The sequence below is a fragment of the Nerophis ophidion genome, linkage group LG06 (assembly GCF_033978795.1).
Source record: "Nerophis ophidion isolate RoL-2023_Sa linkage group LG06, RoL_Noph_v1.0, whole genome shotgun sequence".
In the NCBI taxonomy this organism is placed as follows: Eukaryota; Metazoa; Chordata; class Actinopteri; order Syngnathiformes; family Syngnathidae; genus Nerophis; species Nerophis ophidion.
Genome location: NC_084616.1, coordinates 47870422 through 47895283, shown reverse-complemented (window position 1 = coordinate 47895283; position 24862 = coordinate 47870422). Strand labels below are relative to the sequence as shown.

Genomic DNA, 24862 nt, shown 5'->3' with positions numbered 1-24862 from the left:
GTTACCACCCTGCCATAGAGGTGCATTGACTATAGGCACGACCCTGTCGAAAAGGTGTCACAGAGATGCGTTGACAGAAGATGACATTCTTTCAAAGAGATGTGTTGAATGAAGTTACCACTACGTCATAGAGGTACACTGATAGAAATTACCATCCTGTCAAAAAGGTGTGTCACTTTACTGTCATAGAGGTGCATTGACAGAATAACAACTTTGTCAAAGAGATAGGTCGATAGAAGTTACCACACTGTTGTAGCCGAGCATTGACAGAAGTTAGCACCCTGTCTAAGATGTGTGTCACTACACTATCATTGACGTGCATTGTGTTGGAATAATTATGTGTAAGTCATCACACAAATCTTATGCTTAAAGGTCGTTGCTATGGTTATTATCGATTATGCTGAAGTTGTACTTTTCTATCCGTGCAAAGGGATAACTTGCGATCTTGGATTGTGGGTTGTCTCGTATCAGTGTTTGTGTCCAGACCCGGTCTGCTGACTGCCAAGGGCGAACATTGAGTACCGTGACACAGACAAAGCAGAGACAGGGCGATATCACGAGTGTCAGCACATTTCCATTTCTGAATATTCATATATTGTGTCTAACTGGGGCTGCTGAAATTAACCCCCTTCCTTCAGAAGCAGCCTCACTGATGAAACCAAAGACCTCCCAAATAAATAGAGGAGCACATGGGCTGTACCTCAGAGTGTAGGTTAGAACTGTAACTAAGTGTACAGCCCAATACGTCTCTCCTCATTGAGCAAAATTGAACTCTGTCGCTGCATGATTCCTTGTTTTTTGTCTGTTCAATAGATGTCATCAGTGTTTGAATCTGACAAGTGACAGAAGATACCACTCTGTCAAAGAGCTGTAAAAAGATTCCACCCTGCTGTAGACAAACATGGACAGAAGTTACTACCATGCAGGTGATCGAATTAAGGATAGTAATAAAACAACGCTTGGTAAGATATCATAGACACTTACACCCAATACAGTACAATCAATGCACGAGATTGGCTGCAAAATGGAAGCACCCATGCTTTTAAGATAGCAAATTTCCCTAAATTTGATATTAAATGGTAATCCGCAACAGTTAAACCAAGGCAGCTGGACTTTTTGCTAATTGAAGGGATTCTCCATTATGTTCTAGTGTATGTCTGGGATGCAGATATGGCAGACAAGTGCATAAAAGAAGCTCTTTTTACCAGAAAAAAACATTTAACACAAAAAAAAAACCAAAGACGTGCTGCTGGGAAGTGCACAAAGAGCAAGCACATGGAAGCGCAGAGCAAAAGAAACACCCTGATTGGCAACCAGGGACAGGTGTGTCCTGAATACCAATCAGGGACAGGTATGGGGGCCGGCGCTCAGGCCAAACAGGTGTTAGTCAATAGCATAGGAAATAATACAAACTAGAAGAAAGTAATGATTATACTAATGTTTATTTGCAATATTCCTCAAGACTTTTGCACAATGCTGAACAGGAATTAAAAGCCACTTTGTTTGCTTGAATGTGAACTGGAAAATAGAAAAGCTCACCATGTTTGCTTGGCCGTGAGTCTTGTAGTCTACCACCTAAGGCATACAAGTAAGTGTAGATCAACACTCTTGAGTAAATAGGAACAGCATTCAGCCAAATATGACTTGGTGTGTGTTGGCATACCACCTCACCTGAGTACACGCTTTTTCCAAGAGACGTTATCAGTCCCTCGATTTTAAGCAGCTTGGATTCGATTTCGTCCTGTCGACAGAATGCTGGCGAAACAAAAAAGGTGAACAGTAATGGTTTGTCTTGCTCTTAATTGGTCAGATATTCGTGCGTTACACACTTCCTTTCCCAAGTCGTGGCAGGAAAGACGACTCCACCACTCGGTCATTTAGGGGCTGAGCCATGCGGTAGTCGTCCCACAGAGTCTTGTTGTGGATGTCCATCAGTGTGCTCTCCAGTTTCCTGATCTGGGCGCAACAAAGTCCAAAGGTGCCAGAGCTTAGATCTTGATGTGGAGGCGCACAAAAGTTATAAAACCTAAACAACACCCAAGCGCTCAAGCTGGGTTAAGTATTTGCACCTCTTAAAGCTGGTTCAGGTTTGTATTGTGATGCATTGTTTCGGTTCTCTGTGTTTGAGGTGCCCTGACGGGACAGTTATTGTTCTTTTATAGAGAAATGTTGATGTGTATGACACCCTGTCGTGCAGGTGTGTTGACAGAAGTTACCATCCTTTTGTAGATGTGTGTTGACAGGAGACACCACCCTGTCAGAGTGATGTATTGACATAAATTACCACCCCGTAATAAAGGTGTTGACACACACATAGAGGTGCATAGAGTGAAGTGTCTGTCCTGTCATAGAGGTGCATTGAAAGAAGTTACCACCATGTCAAAGAGGTGTCTCACTATTGTGTCATTGAGGTGCACTGATAGAAGTTGCTATTCTGCCATAGAGGTTGGATGGGATGCATCCTCCCCTCATTTTAAAAATATTTCCCAAAACAACTTTACAAAGCTCTTTCGCTACTCAACTTTTTCTGAGTTCTCAGCGTCACAGAGCTGGTTGTTAATATTTTCCCCAAAATGTCATAGAGGTGCACTGACAGAAGTTACCGCCAAGTGTGTCACTGTACTGTCATAGAGGTGCATTGAGAGAAGAAACTGTCAAAGAGATGTGTTGACATGACATTACCACCCTGTTTTTGAGGTATATTGACAGAAGTTACCAGCCTGGCATTAAAGGTACACTGACAGAAGTTATGACTAAGCCATAGAAATGCAGGGAAAGTTGTTAGAACCCTATCATAGAGGTGAATTGACAGAAGTTACCAACCTGTCACAGAGGTGTGTTGATAGACATTACCACCCTATGATATAGTTGCTCTGGCATAATCTACTACTTTGACAAAAGTTACTGTACTTTCATAGAGGTGCATTGGGAGAAGTTACTATTCTGGCATAGAGGTGCATTGGGAGAAGTTACTATTCTGGCATAGAGGTGCATTGGGAGAAGTTACTATTCTGGTATTGACGTGCATTGACAGAAGTTACTATTTTGGCATAGAGGTGCGTTGACAGAAGTTACTATTCTGGCATAGAGGTGCATTGACAGAAGTTACTATTCATGCATAGGGGTGCATTGACAGAAGTTACTATTCTGGCATAGAGGTGCATTGCCATTAATTACTATTCTGACATAGAGGCGCATTGACAGAAGTTATTATTCTGACATAGAGGTGCATTGACAGAAGTTACTATTCTGGCATAGAGGTGCATTGGCAGAAGTTCCTATTCTGGCATAGAGGTGCGTTGACAGAAGTTACTATTCTGGCATAGGGGTGCGTTGACAGAAGTTACTATTCTGCCATAGAGGTGCATTGGCAGAAACTACAATTGTGGCATAGAAGTGCATTGGCAGAAGTTACTATTCTGGCATAGAGGTGCGTTGACAGAAGTTACTATTCTGGCATAGAGGTGCATTGACAGAAGCTACAATTGTGGCATAGAGGTGCATTGGCAGAAGTTACTATTCTGGCATAGAGGTGCGTTGACAGAAGTTACTATTCTGGCATAGAGGTGCATTGACAGAAGCTACAATTGTGGCATAGAGGTGCATTGGCAGAAGTTACTATTCTGGCATAGAGGTGCATTGGCAAAAGTTACTATTGTGGCATAGAGGTGCGTTGACAGAAGTTACTATTCTGGCATAGAGGTGCATTGGCAGAAGTTACTATTCTGGCATAGAGGTGCATTGACAGAAGCTACAATTGTGGCATAGAGGTGCATTGGCAGAAGTTCCTATTCTGGCATAGAGGTGCGTTGACAGAAGTTACTATTCTGGCATAGAGGTGCGTTGACAGAAGATACTATTCTGGCATAGAGGGGCATTGGCAGAAGTTACTATTCTGGCATAGAGGAGCATTGACAGAAGCTACAATTGTGGCATAGAGGTGCATTGACAGAAGTTACTATTCTGGCATATAGGTGCATTGACAGAAGTTACTATTCTGGCATAGAGGTGCGTTGACAGAAGTTACTCTTCTGGCATAGAGGTGCATTGGCAGAAGTTACTATTCTGGCATAGAGGTGCATTGACAGAAGCTACAATTGTGGCATAGAGGCGCATTGACAGAAGTTACTATTCTGGCATAGAGGTCCATTGGCAGAAGTTACTATTCTGGCATAGAGGTGCGTTGACAGAAGTTACTATTCTGGCATAGAGGTGCATTGACAGAAGTTACTATTCTGGCATAGAGGTGCATTGACAGAAGTTACTATTCTGGCATAGAGGTGCATTGACAGAAGTTACTATTCATGCATAGGGGTGCATTGACAGAAGTTACTATTCTGGCATAGAGGTGCATTGCCATTAATTACTATTCTGACATAGAGGTGCATTGACAGAAGTTATTATTCTGACATAGAGGTGCATTGACAGAAGTTACTATTCTGGCATAGAGGTGCATTGGCAGAAGTTCCTATTCTGGCATAGAGGTGCGTTGACAGAAGTTACTATTCTGGCATAGGGGTGCGTTGACAGAAGTTACTATTCTGCCATAGAGGTGCATTGGCAGAAACTACAATTGTGGCATAGAAGTGCATTGGCAGAAGTTACTATTCTGGCATAGAGGTGCGTTGACAGAAGTTACTATTCTGGCATAGAGGTGCATTGACAGAAGCTACAATTGTGGCATAGAAGTGCATTGGCAGAAGTTACTATTCTGGCATAGAGGTGCGTTGACAGAAGTTACTATTCTGGCATAGAGGTGCGTTGACAGAAGTTACTATTCTGGCATAGAGGTGCATTGGCAGAAGTTACTATTCTGGCATAGAGGTGCATTGGCAAAAGTTACTATTGTGGCATAGAGGTGCGTTGACAGAAGTTACTATTCTGGCATAGAGGTGCGTTGACAGAAGTTACTATTCTGGCATAGAGGTGCATTGGCAGAAGTTACTATTCTGGCATAGAGGTGCATTGACAGAAGCTACAATTGTGGCATAGAGGTGCATTGGCAGAAGTTCCTATTCTGGCATAGAGGTACGTTGACAGAAGTTACTTTTCTGGCATAGAGGTGCATTGGCAGAAGTTACTATTCTGGCATAGAGGTGCATTGACAGAAGCTACTATTCTGGCATAGAGGTGCATTGACAGAAGCTACAATTGTGGCATAGAGGTGCATTGACAGAAGTTACTATTCTGGCATAGAGGTGCATTGGCAGAAGTTACTATTCTGGCATAGAGGTGCGTTGACAGAAGTTACTATTCTGGCATAGAGGTGCGTTGACAGATGTTACTATACTGGCATAGAGGTGCATTGACAGAAGTTACCACCCTGTGTTTTGCAGGTGTGATAACCCTGTGCAACACAGATATGAATAATCCTTCTTGGTTACCTGGTTATGTGAAAGAGTAATGGGGGTGTCGAACACCGTCCACAGGATGCTCTCATAGCAGGGGGGAGTAGTGAGGGAGCCCTGGTACCTGAAGAAATGGTTCATGTTCTCGGGCAACATGGAGCGCACGTTCAGGCTTGAAATGTTCATGGACTGACCTGCCAGAGTCCGTATTCAAACACAGACTGATGTCACAGTATTGTGCTTCCCACACGACTCACCTGCATATTTGATGTTGGCCAGGTTGGAGATGAAATCACTGTAGTAGGTGTTCTCAAAATGGCCGTCCTGACAATGCAGCAACAAGTCATTAGCAGCAGATCGCATGATAGTGTGCACGTATGATCTTTTTTTCTACAAGAGGGTCAAGATTATCTGACTATTTTAATACACACTGGATCAGGAGGTCATGTTTCCCTGCTGTAATAATTTCTAATTATTGCCACCAGTGATATGACCAGGGATGATAGCTGTTGTTACCATAGCGATGATCACATCACTGGCTGCCTGGGATTCACCTCATTCCTCTAGGGCAGGGGTCACCAACCTTTTTGAAACCAAGAGCTACTTCTTGGGTACTGATTAATGCAAAGGGCTACCATTTTGATACACACTTAAATAAATTGCCAGAAATAGCCAATTTGCTCAATTTACCTTTAATAAATAAATCTATATATATAAAAAACTGGGTATTTCTGTCCGTCATTCTGTGGTACATTTTTTTTTCCTTTTACGGAAGGTTTTTTGTAGAGAATAAATGATGAAAAAAACACTCAATTGAACAGTTTAAAAGAGGAGAAAACAGGGAAAAAATGAAAATTAAATTTAGAAACATAGTTCATCTTCAATTTTGACTCTTTGAAATTCAAAATTCACCAAAAAAAAAGAAGAGAAAAACTATCTAATTCGAATCTTTTTGAAAAAATTAAAAAAATAATTTATGGACCGTCATTAGTATTTCTTCCTGATTAAGGTAATTAAAAAAAATATTTGAACATTGATTTAAATTGTCAGGAAAGAAGAGGAAGGAATTTAAAAGGTAAAAAGGTATATGTGTTTAAAAATCCTAAAATCATTTTTAAGGTTGTATATTTTCTCTAAAATTGTCTTTCTGAAAGTTATAAGAAGCAAAGTAAAAAAAATAAATGAATTTATTTAAACAAGTGAAGACCAAGTTTTTAAAATATTTTCTTGGATTTTCAAATTCTATTTGAGTTTTGTCTCTCTTAGAATTAAAAATGTCGAGCAAAGCGAGACCAGCTTGCTAGTAAATAAATACAATTTAAAAAATAGAGGCAGCTCACTGGTAAGTGCTGCTATTTGGGCTATTTTTAGAACAGGCCAGCGGGCTACTCATCTGGTCCTTACGGGCTACCTGGTGCCCGCGGGCACCGCGTTGGTGACCCCTGCACTAGGGAGGCAAACTTAGCACAAAACCGGGTCCAAAAGTCTTATATCATACACGTCCAGAGCGGGATTGAGATACAAAACCAAACGCCACACATGGAGAGGAAAGGGAAGCCTACGTCGTAGAAAAAGGCGAGCACTGCCAGCCCGTCTGATTTATCTTTGGCCTCAGTGAAGCTCTTGTACTTGTCCGAATTGTAATGGACGACATGGAGCTGAAAGACAACAGAGAGAACAGCCGCAGAATACCAAATGAGCATTGCACTTTAAAATGGATGAAAGGCACAAAAATGATCATTGACATTCTGGTGAGAGACAGAAATAAAGTATGCTAACGCAGGGAAAAAAAATAGCCAGTGGACACCACACACACACACACACACACACACACACACACACACACACACACACACACACCTAACAAAACAAGTATTTTTTTATATTAAAAATGGCCACTGAATGGGAAAAAAAAGAGGTTTTGTAACACATCTTAAAGTAAACCCTGGCTCAGACGTGGCAGCTGTAAGTTAAATCATTTTGTTTTCTTTGAGCAAACCTGCTGTAAAAATAATGTTAGTATACATAAATATACTACCAGTATATGCTAGTGTTGCTAACATGTATTTGTGTCCTCTTCTGCCGCTCTTTTTTGTTATGTTGTTGTTTGTGATATCTATTCTATCTATTACGTTGGAGAAGTTCAGAATAACAGAGTTCATTATATGGAAAAAGTGGATAAAGTACACAGTAGTGTGTCTATTAACTCTGACATAGTGTATGTGTTAGCATTAAAGTTAGAATAGAATAGAATAGAATAAAATGGACTTTTATTGTCATTATATTTCCATATAACGAGATTAAAGACTCCAAATTAAGGTGCGGTAGTAGGAACAAATATGGGGTGAAATAAATAACACAAGAGGTATATAAAGGAAAAAACTAACAATTGAAATAAACAGACTACTATCCAATAAAAATAATAAGCAATCCTGTACAATATACAAAACACTATAGAAGTACAAAATACTGTACATTATACATAACAAGACAAGAGTACCGAAGTAATAAATAACAATTAGTGTCGGACGTATTGCACTCGAAGGGTAGTATTGCACAGTAGGGGATTAGGGCATGATATTGTATAGGGGTGAATTATTATTATTATTATAAGTTAGAGTTCAACATGGTGACAGCTTTACACACACACAGTGGGTTTTACTTAAAAAAAAATAAACAAAAGGGTTTAATTGTCTTTTGTCACATTATCAATGTATGTCACTAGAACTAATGAATATTCATTTTACTTATATAAGAAATACCTCATTTGCATTGTGTTGTTGTTGTATTTTAGCCTGATCTGAATATTTGTCTATTTCCTACTTTTTTATGATTGTTTGTGTTGCACTGCTTTTAACGAATGTACAGTGTCCTTGACTGTTGAGAAAGGCGCCGAGAAATAACATTTATTATTATTATTATATTATTAACTACAGAGTTGCCTAGACTGACCATACGTCCTCTTTTCCCTGGACATGTCCTCATTTGCAGGGTTGTCCGGGCGGAGTTTCTTAAAAGCCTCAAATGTCTGGCATTTTGAGTTGGGGTTGTGTGAATTTTCAATGTACGTTCAGGGTTAAGAAGGGGTTAAAAACAAAACAAATTGTGAAGGTGTGCGCAGGCAGCAGCATTCGTGAGGGAGGGGCAGAGACAGAGAGAGCAAGAGAGTTATGATAAACGTGCATGCGTCGACAGGCTCTGCTTTTTATCAATAGATTTATCAGATTTATAATATTATTATCTATAAATAGGGGTGTCAAAAGTGTGTCCCCGAGGCCTTTTTGCGGCCCACAGCCAATGTTTCAAAGGCCCACAACACATTCTAAAAATACGATTAAAATAAACAAAAACAGAACAAAAGTGAAATTAAAAAGCTTAAAGGTGAAATGTAATTTAGAAAAAGTTGCAATGTCGACTAACAAAACAAAGCTGGGGTTTTTTTTCAAACTGTCATTGATCAAAACATAATATTGAATCAAAATGAATGTATTGTGAATTATTCACCTATCCAAGTTTCTGATGCTTTCACATCAAATATTCCATTTTGAAAAATATTTTTGGTGAAAGACTTTACATATTTTGTGTCTTTGCCATTAAAAACATAGTTTTGTTTGACACAAAAAGGCAGGAAACAAACAAACAAAAAAAACAACAACATAAAAACAACTAAAACATTTTAAAATGAGGGATAGATCAGAAGTTGATGTAGACTTCAGAGATTGAAGCGTTAAATATAAAATGTATGTATGCCCTGGCACACCATTATCATTTCATGACTGAAGCAAAACACTTTTTACACTTTTATACTGAAAAATATACACATACAACTTATTAAATAAAACATAGAAAAAACTACCAGCATTGTTCAGATCCATGAAGGAAAGAAGAAAGGGAATGAATGTTTATAACTGAATACATTTATATACGCATACAAATGTGTTTTCTTTTTTTTTATATTATTTTTTTTAATGAATTAAGTAACGTTTATGACAACCTTTTTCCAAAACACAAAATAGAATGTGAGATATACTGTAACAGGATAATGCATACGTTTATCTTTTTTTTTTCTCAAAATGCTTACAAAAAAGTGGGACCACAAAATTTTACTGTTGGACCCCATTCAAAAAATTCCTAGCGCCAACACTGCTGTCAACAGAGGAGAAAAAATGCTTGATTGGCAACACTAAATGGTCCCTAGTGTGTGAATGTGAGTGTGAATGATTTCTGTCTATCTGTGTTGGCCCTGCGATGAAGTGGCGACTTGTCCAGGGTGTACACCGCCTTCCGTCCGATTGCAGCTGAGATAGGCTCCAGCACCCCCCGCGAACCCGAAGGGATTAAGCGGTAGAAAATGGATGGATGGGATGGATGAATAAATATATTATTTATAAGGCAAGTTCGAGTATCATTGGCAAATTTTCACCTAGTCCCGGCCTCTTTTTGGGATTTCAGAATATGGTCAGCCTGGACTTGCCAAACTTTAGAGTGTTTTGAGATAAGAGCTGTATTCAGGTTCACTGTTATACTTTAAGTTGCGAGCAAAAATTTGAGTTACAAGCAACCCCTGCCATTAATTGGAGTTGCAAATGTCACAGTGAACTGTGTGATCAGACCAAAACATCTGTTTTTACTCGCTAGCCTTAGCTCATAGCTAGAGATCGACATAACTTTGTTTTTCCAAACTTGGAAAGGAAGAAAGTGAGTGTAAAGGACAGTGCTGAGAAAAAGTGGATGATGTTCATTGAATTCATCAAATAAATAATTGAAAACATGACCGAGCGTGTTGCCGATTGGTGAAGCAATTTGAGCGTGTCATTGCTCGTCTGCACCATACTGAAGCAGAAGAATCTAACTGTCACTATCCACGACTTGGATCATGTCTTGTTCTGGTCTGGGTTCGGTTTTCTGTTTTGTTATCACAGCCTGTTTGTTATTTGACGTCCTTAGTTCCTGGTGGCACTTCCTGTTTTGTTTCTGTTGTCATAGTAACTCATTAGTGTCACCTGTCTCTTGTTTGTCGTCGCGCACCTGATTTGTGATTATCTCCTTATTTAAGACTTCCTTTGTTTGCCATTCGTTCTCAGACTCTTATTTGTTTCTATGCAACAGATGACGTCGCTCTTCCCGCATTGTGGTAACCTACTTTTGATACTTGTTAGCTTCCACGCTATTCCTGCCCTGTTTATGTCCCTAGCTTACATGCTAACGCTTTCTGTTTGTTTAGTCTAGTGCCTTTGTGCAAGTGCCTTTGTTCTTAGTTTGTTTTATTGTGTTCTTTAATGTACCAATAAATTATCATTCCTACCTTCATGCTGTTTTCCATCCCCGCTGCACCCACGAGAGAACAAAACATCACCATGATGCCACCCAAGCGTCACACTAACGCCAGCCAGGGATGCTAAAATTACTTACGAATGGCGGACATATATCCATGAAAATATAGAATAGCAGCTTATGTTGTGTTTGACGGAGAATCTGCTGAAAAGATACCGTAGAAGTCCGCTAGCCAAAGAAAATGCTGTACATTAGTATTACTACTAGGGACGGCGTGGCGCAGTGGAACAGTGGCCGTGCGCAACCCGAGGGTCACTGGTTCAAATCCCACCTAGTACCAACCTCGTCACGTCCGTTGTGTCCTGAGCAAGACACTTCACCCTTGCTCCTGATGGGTGCTGGTTGGCGCCTTGCATGGCAGCTCCCTCCATCAGTGTGTGAATGTGTGTGTGAATGGGTAAATGTGGAAGTAGTGTCAAAGCGCTTTGAGTACCTTGAAGGTAGAAAAGCGCTATACAAGTACAACCCATTTATTTACTATAAAGTACAGTTAGTAGTAAATTGTATTTTATGTTTTACACATTATTTTCTTGTCTAAAAGTTTTTTTTAAAGGCATGCTACATGTTAAAATTGTGCTGTTTTAGGGGAAGCCAAGCGGCGATTAAATAGCTTTCAATTGATTTAAATGGGAGACTTTGATTTGAGATACTAGTGTTTTGAGTTAAGAGCGCCATCACAGAAACAATTAATTAAGGTACTATTGTTTTGGCAAGATTAAGAAGCATTGCAATGAATACTCAACCAAACAAACACTCTTTTTCATGTAATACATTTGATCACTACTTCTAGTCTGGTTTTAGTCAAATCCACCAAAAGTAGATGATTATTTGTCGTGTTGCAGGGATTTACTGAACTTGGACTATCTAAGAACAAAAGTGGCATTTAAACAGGGAGACATCTTCCTGTTTTTAAATCTCTCTTAAAAACATACTTGTATTCCTTGGCTTTCAACACTATGTGATATCCATCCTGCAATGGCGCCCCATTATACACCTGCTGTAAACCTGTTTTCATGTTTTATTTATTTATTTTTTATCATGTTCTGTTTGTGTTGTGTTGTTTGCTCTGTCATTGTATTATCTTTTAACCTGTCCATTGTACAGCACTTTGGTCACCCCGGTGGTAAATTTTAAATGTGCTTTATAAATAAAGTTGATTTGATTTGATCAGAAGACTTTAGAGAAGGTTCAGTAAAAAAATGTAACTCATGTTTGAATGTAAAATTAACAGAATTTTTTATTAATTTAGTCTACAAAATGATCCAAAGTATGCACCATAAATGATGTGTTACAATGATGTACTATGTGTGCTACACTCTTCTATGTCAACACCTAATACCCGCACACACTGTCACTTTGACAAATTGAAATGTTTGCATTTAGGGGAATGTTTGGGTTTCACACGTTCATCTGTCACCATTGAAGTGTATCGCCTTCAAAGCTGGATGTATTTATTTAGTCTACCTCTGCCATGTAGCGGATGCCGTCGATGGTATGCTCTGCTCCGCTGGCCTCCAGGTCCCAGCCGCCCCAGTGCAGATGCATCTGAACAGCTGTGTATTTTCCTGGGAGGCCCTTTGTGATCTTCATTGTGGGGGGCAGGTCGATTTGGACTGATTGAAACAACATGGTCAATTATTCAGGTCAGTTAACCACTTCATCCACATTCTGAGTCAAATAACATGCTGCCTTGATGAGTTACCCACTAGATTTGTAATATTTGTGCTGAGCAGTTGTTTTTTTACCACAAGTCAATCATCTAGTTACATCTCACTTCAGACTGGAATCTTTCCAAAGGCCTTAAAGGCCTACTGAAACCCACTACTACCGACCACGCAGTCTGATAGTTTATATATCAATGATGAAATATTAACATTGCAACACATGCCAATACGGCCCTTTTAGTTGACTAAATTACAGTTTTAAATTTCCCGCGGAGTTTCTTGTTGAAAACGTTACGGAATGATGACGCTTGTGCGTGACGTCACGGACTGACAGGAAATATTAGCTCAGCACCAGTTATGGCTAAAAGTCGTCTCTTTTCATCGCATAATTACACAGTAATTCAGACATCTGTGTTGCTGAATCTTTTGCAATTTGTTCAATTAATAATGGAGACTATAAATAGGAATGTTGTTGGTGGAAAGCAGTGTATTGCAGCTGTCTTTAGCACCGAGACTCAGCCGGTGTTTCTTTGTTTTTGTTGTGAAGCTTTAATACAGAGCGGTCAAGCGAACATGTTTCTCTATGTCAACCAGCAAGTTTTTGGATGGGAAAATTGTTGGCACTTACCAGAGACTTCAGTGGATTATGGGACCTTCTCCTGTAGCTGTCAAAAAGGCAGCTGTGATCACTGGCGTTAACCGCAGCCATCCGACTTTCAGGTATGACTTTACTCATCTAATCTCATTAAAATACTATTAACACAATAAGCAGAATTATCCTAGTAAATGTGTCTAATTACATCTGAAACGCAACCACTGCTGTCGCCCGGAGCCGTCGCTTTTTTTTTTTTTTTTTAGTGTCTTACTCTAACTTTCCTAATCCACGAATCTTTCATCCTCGTTCTAATTAATGGGGAAATTGTCGCTTTCTCGGTCCAAATAGCTCTTGCTGCTGGAGGCTCACATTATAAACAATGTGAGGACGTGAGGAGCCATCACACCGGTGATGTCACGCGCTCATCGTCTGCTACTTCCGGTAAAGGCAAGGCTTTTTTATTAGCGACCAAAAGTTGTGAACTTTATCGTCGATGTTCTCTACTAAATCCTTTCAACAAAAATATGGCAATATCGCAAAATGTTCAAGTATGACACATAGAATGGACCTGCTATCCCCGTTTAAATAAGAAAATCTAATTTCAGTAGGCCTTTAATAAATGTGGTCATTAAGCACCTACTAAAGAAGGGTAGTCTTGATGCCACAGTACTGGACAACTATCGGCTCATATCAAACCTGACATTTTAGGGAAAAGTTTGATACCAACTGCTCAGTGACCTTGTGGTTAAGGTGTCCACCCTGAGATCTGTAGATTGTGAGTTCAAACCCCGGCCGAGTCATACCAAAGATGATAAAAGTGGTATCCATTACCTCCCTGATTGGCACTCAGCATCAAGGGTTAGAATTGGGGTTAAATCACCAAAAATGATTCCCGAGCGTGGCAACCACTGCTTCTCACTGCTCCCCTCACCTTCCACGGGGTGAACATGAGGATGGGTCAAATGCAGACGACAAATTTCACCACACCTAGTGTGTGTGTGTGTGTGTGTGTGTATGCGTGTGAGACGATCATTGGTACTTTAACTTCAACTATGAGTTTGATCATTTCCAGTCAGGCTTCAGGCTCCAGCACTGAAACAGCATTGATCAAGGTGACAAATGATATTCCGCCTGAACAAAGACGCAGGAAAAGTCTCAGTCTTGGTTCTGCTGAACGAGAGTGCTAATTCTGAAATAGATGACCATACTATCCTAATACAGAGGTTAGAAAACTGGTTGGGAATATCCGGTTCTGTTCTTAAGTGGTTAAAATCCTATCTTGATCCCAGGACATACTTTCTTGAAATGAGTGAAGTGAATTATATTTATACAGCGCTTTTCTCTAGTGACTCAAAGCGCTTTTACATAGTGAAACCCAATATCTAAGTTACATTTACACCAGTGTGGGTGGCACTGGGAGCAGGTGGGTAAAGTGTCTTGCCCAAGGACACAACGGCAGTGACTAGGATGGCCACTCTACTGACCGAGCTACACCGCCCCATGTAACTGTGTCTCTGACCAAATATGATGAGTGTTTTTTTTACATCCATGAGTATTCATGGATGTAATTGAATATATATTACCGTATTTCCTTGAATTGCCGCCGGAGCGCTAATTAATTTAAAACCTCTTCTCACTCCTGCGCTTACCAAAGGCATGCGGTAAAAGTAAGCATGCGCTAATTATTTTAAAACCTCTTCTCACTCCGGCAGTTACCAAAGGCATGCAGTAAAAATTTGAGTGTGATGTAAGCTTGGACCTTAAATCCAACTGAATAGCTCCTAATCTTCTTCCCTTTATGCGATTTCAAATTACCGGTATTGAAATCAGCCTCCTCCATTTTGAAAATGATGACAGGGGAAGTGTCACTCGTGACGCCACCAGTTTGACCAGGCGGTAATACTAAGCATGCGCTGATTATTTCGCAAAGCAAGTTTGACCCCGCACGAATTCAAGGCAGGTGCATACTATATGCCCTGCGGCAATTCAAGGAAATACGGTATACATTTATATACTAAATATACTACTGGTATATGATATGATATAATGTACACTATAATGTATATTAAATGAATATTGTTATACAATGTCATGTATTTGGTTGTTGATAAAGAATCAGATTATAATAAGAGAGTGATGAGGCAGGACATTAGCTTTTGCTTCTTCCTGCTCCTTTTCGAACACACACCATTTCATTTTCCACTTTCTTTACTTGGTTAAAGTTGGATGGATGGAAAGTTTTTTTGGTTGTTGTGATCGAAATAAAGTCAAAGTCAAGTGTATGGTCTCCAACCGGACATGACGTCCTGAGGCAACCAAGGTATATTAATAGGACACTGTTTTCTTTAATGTGAATTGACACTTGGTAACACCGACAGAGTTCGGTCAGTGCCAATGAAAGTACTGAATTCGGTACCCGACCCTACCCAAATTCATTCTTCTTCTTCAAATCAATTAAGAAATCTAAAAACTCCACCGGCAACCAAAATGCTAGTTGGATATTCAGTATGTTTTACAAACCCTGTTTCCGTATGAGTTGGGAAATTTTGTTGGATGTAAATATAAACAAATACAATGATTTGCAAATAATTTTTCAACCCATATTCAGTTGAATATGCTACAAAGACAACATATTTGATGTTCAAACTGATAAACATTATTTTTTTTTGTGCAAATAATCATTAACTTTAGAATTTTATGCCAGTAACATGTGACAAATAAGTTGGGAAAGGTGGCAATAAATACTGATAAAGTTGAGGAATGCTCATCAAACACTTATTTGGAACATCCCACAAGTGTGCAGGCTAATTGGGAACAGGTGGGTGTCATGATTGGGTATAAAAACAGCTTCCCAAAAAATGCTCAGTCTTTCACAAGAAAGGTTGGGGCGAGGTACACCTCTTTGTCCACAACTACGTGAGCAAATAGTCAAACAGTTTAAGAACAACGTTTCTCAAAGTGCAATTGCAAGAAATTTAGGGATTTCAACATCTACGGTCCATAATATCATCAAAAGGTTCAGAGAATCTGGAGAAATCACTCCATGTAAGCGGCATGGCCGGAAACCAACATTGAATGACCGTGACCTTCGATCCCTCAGACGGCACTGTATCAAAAACCAACATCAATCTCTAAAGGATATCACCACATGGGCTCAGGAACACTTTGGAAAACCACTGTCACTAAATACGTTTGGTCGCTACATCTGTAAGTGCAAGTTAAAGCTCTACTATGCAAAGCAAAAGCCATTTATCAACAACATCCAGAAACGCCGCCGGCTTCTCTGGGCCCGAGATCATCTAAGATGGACTAATGCAAAGTGGCAAAGTGTTTTGTGGTCTGACGAGTCCATATTTAAAATTGCTTTTGAAAATATTCGACATCGTGTCATCCGGACCCAAGGGGAAGCGAACCATCCAGACTGTTATCGATGCAAATTTCAAAAGCCAGCATCTGCGATGGTATGGGGGTGCATTAGTGCCCAAGGCATGGGTAACTTACACATCTGTGAAGGCACCATTAATGCCAAAAGGTACATACAGGTTTTGGAACAACATATGCTGCCATCTGAGCGCCGTCTTTTTCATGGACGCCCCTGCTTATTTCAGCAAGACAATGCCAAGCCACATTCAGCATGTGTTACAACAGCGTGGTTTTGTAAAAAAAGAGTGCGGGTACTTTCCTGGACCGCCTGCAGTCCCGACCTGTCTCCCATCCAAAATGTGTGGCGCATTATGAAACGTAAAATACGACAGCGGAGACCCCGGACTGTTGAACGATTAAAGCTCTACATAAAACAAGAATGGGAAAGAATTCCACTTTCAAAGCTTCAACAATTAGTTTCCTCAGTTCCCAAACGTTTATTGAGTGTTGTTAAAAGAAAAGGTGATGTAACACAGTGGTGAACATGCCCTTTCCTAACTACTTTGGCACATGTTGCAGCCATGAAATTCTAAGTTAATTATTATTTGCAAAAAAAAAATTAAGTTTATGAGTTTGAACATCAAATATCTTGTCTTTGTAGTGCGTTCAATTGAATATGGGTTGAAAAGGATTTCCAAATAATTGTATTCCGTTTACTTTTACATTTTCCACAATTTCCCAAATGATATGGAAACGGGGTTTGTAGATCTATCTGCATAACTTTCCATGTAAAGGTGTTAAAATACATTACACATACCTGAGTGTCCATTATTGGACATAAGGAAGGTCCCTCTCTGTGCGTCATATCCACTGAGCTCCAGCTGTAGCATGTCCGGGTTGTGTCTCACGCCGCGTCTCTGGATGTCAATGGGGGACTGTTTCTTACCCCCACATGCCGGATACTTTGTGGCCCAGTGCATCTGGTCCAAACTCCCCTCTGCACCAAGGCACAAATATGTCAATGTCAAGTTACAGATGTACTGTGTCATGTCTTTGGGATCATGTTCTGTTTAGTTATGTTCTGTTTTGTTTTTTACTCCGTTAGATCCTGTTTTTGCGCACCCTGGTTTGTTTTAGTTTCCATGACAACCATTAGTTTCACCTGGCTCATTTGATTGGACTCACGCACCTGTCAACAATCACAGCAATATTTAAGCCTATAGTTGCCAGGCAGTCAGCCTGGCGACATCACCCTTTACACACCCTTGATACCGGATTGCTCACTTCTTGCCATAGATTCATACTTTTCACGTCCCTGTAAGTGTTTTTGTTGTCCATAGTTCTGCCATTGTGCGAGTTTTTGTTTTCAGAGCTAAGTTTTGAACCTCTGCTTAGAGCGCCTTTCGTTTGTTACTTTTTTTTTTTTAGCTAATAATAAAATATGTCATTACCTTCACATCGGGTCCGATCCAGTCGCTTTGCACCATGGGAAAACAATCCGCACCACAGTCCACGTCTTGACATACTGTAGGGCTGTTTGACTGTCAATATTGACCTGAAAGTGACTCGTAATGACCGATATAAGCCAAATGCAAATATTAGTGCTGTCGGACCATGAACATTTTTAATCAGAATAATCCTAGGGTGGTTGTGGATTAATTTTTATTAATCACAGTAAAATATAATTGATTCTTAATCTATATTAGTCATGTTTTATTAGGAATGAGCAACTTAACGCGTGTTTATTGGATGGATGGATGGACATTTATTCACATTTTGAGTCATATTAAGTTAAAGTGCCAATTATTGCCACACACACACAAGGTGCGGCAAAATTATTCTCTGTATTTGACCCATCACCCTTGATCACCCCCCTGGAAGGTAAGCTGAGCTGCAGATAGATTGATTAACTATAGAAATGTGGCATAAGATAGAAGTTTTACTTTCATTGCCCTCATGAGATAATGCACGTTACAAGCTGCAACAAGCTACGCCGTATAATGAGTAAGGGTAAACATGGCTGAAAGCGAAGAGGAGGAGCTGGGGAAAACCATATTTTATTTGGACGTGGTTTCTGACCAAGGGCAGCATGGAGGAAAAGGGATTAGTGCGTCTGCCTCACAATACGAAGGTCCTGAGTAGTCCTGAGTTCAATCCCGGCCCTCCCGGGCGATGGATCTTTCTCTGTGTGGAGTTTGCATGTTCTCCCTTGACTGCGTGGGTTCCCCCCGGGTACTCCGGCTTCCTCCCATCTCAAAAGACATGCACCTGGGGATAGGTTGATTGGCATCACTATATGGTCCCTAGTGTGTGAATGTGAGTGAGAATGTTGTCTGTCTATCTGTGTTGGCCCTGTGATGAGATGGTGACTTGTCCAGGGTGTACCCCACCCTCCGCCCGAGTGTAGCTGATATAGGCTCCAGCACCCCCCGCTACCCCGAAGGGAATAAGTGGTAGAAAAATGGATGGATGGATGGATCTATTGACTTTTTTTATCAAGAGATCTCAAAGGGCATAAGCATTTTTTAACTTGTTTTGCACCTTTTTGTAAAAGTTCTGCTAAGAATTATAAAAAAAAATAGAGTAAAAATGCAGATAAATCAATCATTATTGTTAATCTAATTACACGGGATGACTTTAAATTCCTTAAACCAAACAGTCCAGTTGCGATTTATTGAATGGCCCCTGGGAATACACCGACCTGGATGAATGAGAACATCCATCGACATTAATGTTAGAAGTAGTGCATCTTTTTTTTTTACCACCAGGGGGCGTTGCCATTTTACTCTGATGGCATTCTGTTCTCGGCTTCAGTCAGATGTAAGTAAAATAAAATAAAAAACAGTACCAGTGTTCGCTTTATCAATATTGTGCGTGGTTCTTAGTTAAAACACATCACACAACGTTGACCGCTGCTTTTGTTGAGAAAACTGTGGAAACGTTGAGATCGAGCAGCTGTCATTTTTGTTGGTGAATGCTGTGATTATCATCACACATCAACATCTCTAAAAGGATGTGGGTCGTCAACGCAGGCCATCGCAGGGACACATTTGATAGATTGGACAGTCGCATTTGAACGCTCTGAGACAAATTAGATTGGCGAAATGACGGTTTGACCTAAATGTGCAGAGAAGATGCAGGGATTGGACACATGCAGTTGCAAGGAGGATTGTTGAATTTGTGTGAATTGCTGCAATTCTATTATTGCAAAATCCTGAGGAATGAACAACACAGGCAAAGAGCCCTCTGTTTGACCACTTCAGAGAAAAACACACACTTGAATTCCAGCAATGCCAACTGAGAACTGGTTGTTCTGTTATTTGCATCTCTTGAGTCATTTAGGCAAAAATAATAAACTCAATGTGCGGCGTCCTGCACTGCTGCGCACTTTTGACTCACTCTGCTGTGGTTCTTGAAATACTGTGTGTTCTTTAGTTTGATACTGAAATTATTCTTTTATTTAACAAATTAATTGCTTCATTTGAAAAAAAAAAAAAAAAAATTGTACAGCACCAAATGTTGCAGGCTATTTTGTGTAATAGTATTATTTGAAGTATCTGTACACAACATTTGAATAGTTGTCTTTCTTTAAAGTCTTCTTAGTATGTAATTCACAGTATCTGTTAGTTTATTGATTGGACAATTGTATTTCCTGTTCTCTATATCTTGGTTGTCAAAAACTACTTAAAATGCATTTTAGAATGGCTTCTTTTGGAAGAAACCAACACTTGAAACATTTTCTTTGTCCTGTATTTAAATGGATTTGCAACATCATGTTGTGTTTTTACAGTGTTGCACAGTAAATGTTCTCAAAACCACATGCAATGTGCTTTTGTTCAGAAAAAATAATTTCATTTATCGCAATATGGATTTTAGAGCATACTGACCATCAATGCATCAGACGGTTATGCCTTTTTTTAGGTTCATAACTCATAATATACGTACAATACTATATATATTTTTTTAGTTTTTAGCAGGAAACTTTAAAGGGATAAAGATGACAAAAAACAAGAGTTTTGCAAAATTTGCTGAAATTCTGCTGGGGATGTCAAAATTCAAATGAACATCATGTTAAATGTACTTAATAAAAGTGCATTCCCTTCTTTAAATTGAAATCAATCTACAGCAACCCTGTGATTCATCTGATAAATAAAACATTTTAAGCAATTGTCAAATCCACCGCAGTTTGAAATATTTCATCAACTGGGAAGTGACTTTGTTTGGAAAATTGTTTTCTGTATCTGACTATTAAACAGTTTACAGTCATGGGACATGACTTGCCCAACTCGGTACTCTTGCAACCTATTAATCATCCCCAACACTTTTTGAAAGTATTAAATATAAAACTGCTGCGTGAATTGGCATATCAGGATTAGTCTGCAATGAATAATAATACACATACAAGGAGTGTTCCGATTTGATATTGATATCAGACATCGGTCGGGTATGAGCAAAAAAAAAAGAAGTATCAGATGCATTAAAATCTTCGATATATGCTCCGATACAAGCAACCCTGCAAAATGATGACATCGGCAGCCAGTTGAGATCTAAATATCCTCCAATAAGCACACATGGTTGGCCTATTCTAGTATTTTAGTGAAGTCATTTACAAAAGTAAAGATGGTATAAGATACTCGGAGTGAGGAGTTACGCAAAAGCTAAGCACGCAAGAGCGCACAAGCTAGACATACGTAACAAGTGTCCTTCATTGAACAATATCGCGGTCTAAAACGTGACATTTGACAATATTAACAAGTATCAAATCATTTTAGTTGCAAATTAAACCATTGCAGTTGCATATAAATGATAAAGGGGTTATACTTGTATAGCGCTTTTTCTACCTTCAAAGTACTCAAAGCGCTTTGACACTACTTCTACATTTACCCATTCACACACACATTGATGGAGGGAGCTGCCATGAAAGGCGCTAACCAGCACCCATCAGGAGCAAGGGTGAAGTGTCTTGCTCAGGACACAACGGACATGACAAAGTTGGTACTAGGTGAGAATTGAACCAAGGACCCTCGCGTTGCGCACGGCCACTCTTCCACTGCATCACGCCGTCCCACTTATCTGCATATAAATGAATTAATTGGGATTTTTTATGTATTGTATACATTATATGAAAATATAACATAATATAATAATATAATATATCAGTATATGTTATATACTGTATATATGATATGTAAATATTACATATACGTTATATTTTATATCGCTACTATGGTACATATTTAGTCTACTTTATTCCTGCATTATCCTTTCCATCCTTTGAAACTGAGCTACTGTGTGAAACAATTTCCCTTGTGGATCAATAAAGTTTGTCTAAGTCTAATGGCAGCAGTGTATTAGAACGTATTCAATAAGAAATGTGTCAACTTTCTGCATCATGACCTTAACAAATTATTGTGACCACTTGGTGTCGCCAAAAAATAAATGATCAATCTTTTTTAAAAGCATCCATCCATCCATCCATTTCCTACCACTTGTCTATTTTGGCATAAATCTGTAATAAGGTTACTGTATGAATACTTAATCTGGTCCATTCTAATATTCCACGCAACAAATTGATAAAAGTATGTATGATTCATGCTAATATAAAATACCGGTTTCGGTCAAAACTCGCCGTTCCAGTATCGGGTCACCCCTAAATTATACATTTATTTTTATAAGGCGGCTTTCAAGGTAGCCAAGGTTGCTGTACAGCAGTGTTTTTCAACCACTGTGCCGCGGCACACTAGTGTACCGTGAGATATTGTTTGGTGTGCTGGGGGAGATTATGTAATTTCACCTAATTGGGTTAAAAATATTTTTTGCAAACCAGTATTTATAACCCGCAAATGTGCCGTTGTTGAATGTCTGTGCTGTCTTGAGCTTGGCAGAGTAACCATGTAATACTCTTCCATATCAGTAGGTGGCATCCGGTAGCTAATTGCTTTGTAAATGTCAGGAACGATGACGATGGTTTGCATGTAAAAAGGTATCTAATGCTTAAACCAAAAATAAACAAATGGCGAGTGCCGCCAAAGAAAGGCATTGAAGCTTAGGGGTGGCTATGCAAAACTAAAACTGAACTGGCTGCAAAGTAAACAAAAAACAGAATGCTGGAGGACAGCAAAGACTGACAGCGTGTGGAGCAGACGGCGTCCACAAAGTACATCCATACATGACATGACAATCAACAACAAAACAAGAACTAAAACACTACACACAGGAAAACACGTAAAAACTCAGCGTGATGTGACAGGTTGTGACAGTACTTTGAGACAAGAGCTATAGCAATGCATGCTTGGTTATGGTTTAGAGCAGCGGTTCTTAACCTGGGTTCGATCGAACCCTTGGGGTTCGGTGAGTTGGCCTCAGGGGTTCGGCGGAGGTCAAAACACACCCGACTCATTGTGTAAATAAAAACTTCTCCCTATCGGCGTATTACAGATACCACAACAGATGACTGATTTGCAGGTGTGTAATTTGTTGTGAGTTTATGCACTGTTGGTTTTGTTGTTTGAACAAGGTGATGTTCATGCACGGTTCATTTTGTGCACCAGTAAAAAAAACAAGGTAACACTTTAGTATGGGGAACATATACTCACCATTAATTAGTCGCGTATCAACATGCAAATTAGTAACATTTTGGATCTTAACTAGTCATTATTAAGGCCTTAATATAACCCAAACCCTCTAACCCTGTCCCTAACCAAATAACTCTAAAGTAAATTTTTATTACTTAGAATATGTTCCCCTTGTGTCCAAATAACTCTAAATTGGTCATGATCTGTGGCCTGGATTATGTTTGTTATTTTTTGTTAGTTTTTGGACTCTTTTGGTTCCTGTTTGCGCTCCCTTGTTTTGTTTGGTTACACTCTCCTGAAGGAAGTACTATCTAATCTAATCTAATGCCGATTTATGATCATTCTGTCATGACGAAGGGGTCGCAGTTTACTGCGAGGTTTGTTCTCCCAGGACGCAAATGGACTATTCCGGACAAGGCTTGCAGATAGGAACATATTTATTAACTCGATAAATCTTGGGAGGGCATGAGGTAAACAAACATAAACTATGGCGTGGAACAAACACAAAACTGTGGCATGAGACAAACAAACATAAACTATGGCTTCGAACAAACACAAAACTGTGGCAAGAAATAAGCAAGACTTACGTGGACACGGCATGAATCGAACAACACGAACCGTGGTATTGCATGAAAACAAGCAATGACGCCAGGCCGACTGACTAGCAAAGACAGGCTTAAATAAGGGTCTGGATTAGAAACGGGTGCGCGGTCCGAACACCAGAGGCAGGGATAAAATCATAAGTCGGCATGGTAACCAAACAAAAAAAGGGAGCGCAAACAGGAACTAAAAGACTCCAAAAATTAACAAAAGAATAACAAAAACATAATCCAGACCACAGATAATGACAAAATTAAGTATTTGTTACTTAGAACATGTTCCCTATACTAAAGTGTTACCAAAAACATATAACTTTGTCTTGAATTTGGAATATATATATATATATATATATATATATATATATATATATATTTTTTTTTTTTTTTTTTTTCCACTAATGAAGGGTTCGGTAAATGCGCATATGAAACTGGTGGGGTTCGATATCTCCAACAAGGTTAAGAACAACTGGTTTTGAGTCATATCAAACAATTGCGATAACGACTTTTTATCGTCAATATCGGCTGCTGAGTTTAATTTTTTTATGTTTTCTGCTGGTGGACTGCCTCAGAATTTTTTCAATGAAAAAATTGTGCCTCGGTTCAGAACCGGTTGAAAAACACTGCTGTACAGCACTTAAAAAGCTGCCAAAAGTGTAATATAAAAATGACATATATGATGATAGTAATCATCATAATGAATTGTGTTGTGATGAGTTTTTTGGCGATGTTGTAATTCTTATTATTGATATAGTTCCTTCATTGATTGAAACTTTTATTAGTAGATTGCACAGTACAGTACATATTCCATACAAATTCCACTAAATGGTAACACCCGAATAAGTTTTTCAACTTGTTTAAGTCCACTTAAATCAATTCATTCATTCATTATTCTCATCATCATATTCCTCAAGTTTTATGCAACAAATCAAATCAGTTTTACTACAAATCCCAAACAGAACAATAATAATAAAAAAACAACTCCTACCTGTGTATGTCCAGTGTATGTCATCATGAGGAATGCCTGCCATGACAACACACAGCAAGAAAGCAGAGACTAACACACACTTGAAGCACATCGCTGCGTCTGCTGTTGCTTTCGGCATGGCGTCTGTGACACCTCACAGCAGAGATTGTTCTACTCTCCTCCTTTAAAGTGAGAGGGAAGGAAGTGCTGGAACCTTTTTATGTAAAAAAAAAAAAAAAAAAAGAATCGCCCTGGCTTTTTTTCCCCAAGAAGACCCTCTTAGTGAAAGGATTGTAAAAGTATATATTAAACTGTGCACAGAATAATAGGGTAGAGATTATACGGGTGATATTGCAGGAAGGTTATTTTTATACTTGTAAATCTAAATATCTACCTACATATTCATCACAACTTTTGAAT

At 39.3% G+C, this 24862-nt stretch overlaps 1 protein-coding gene across 1 annotated transcript in view; it reads right to left on the bottom strand.

Annotated features, from left to right (window-relative positions):
* ca6 (carbonic anhydrase VI) overlaps window positions 1-24624 on the bottom strand; it is a 28049-nt gene extending 3425 nt beyond the window's left edge. The window contains exons 1-9 of the mRNA XM_061903973.1: window positions 24464-24624; window positions 17122-17301; window positions 12147-12295; window positions 6911-7006; window positions 5606-5672; window positions 5385-5542; window positions 1830-1956; window positions 1672-1755; window positions 1540-1575 (exon numbers count right to left, since the gene is read on the bottom strand). Of these exons, the coding sequence (XP_061759957.1) occupies window positions 1540-1575; window positions 1672-1755; window positions 1830-1956; window positions 5385-5542; window positions 5606-5672; window positions 6911-7006; window positions 12147-12295; window positions 17122-17301; window positions 24464-24581 (1015 nt within the window). The 5' untranslated portion in view covers window positions 24582-24624. The remainder of the gene's footprint in view (window positions 1-1539; window positions 1576-1671; window positions 1756-1829; window positions 1957-5384; window positions 5543-5605; window positions 5673-6910; window positions 7007-12146; window positions 12296-17121; window positions 17302-24463) is intronic.
* Between the last annotated feature and the right edge of the window lie 238 nt (window positions 24625-24862).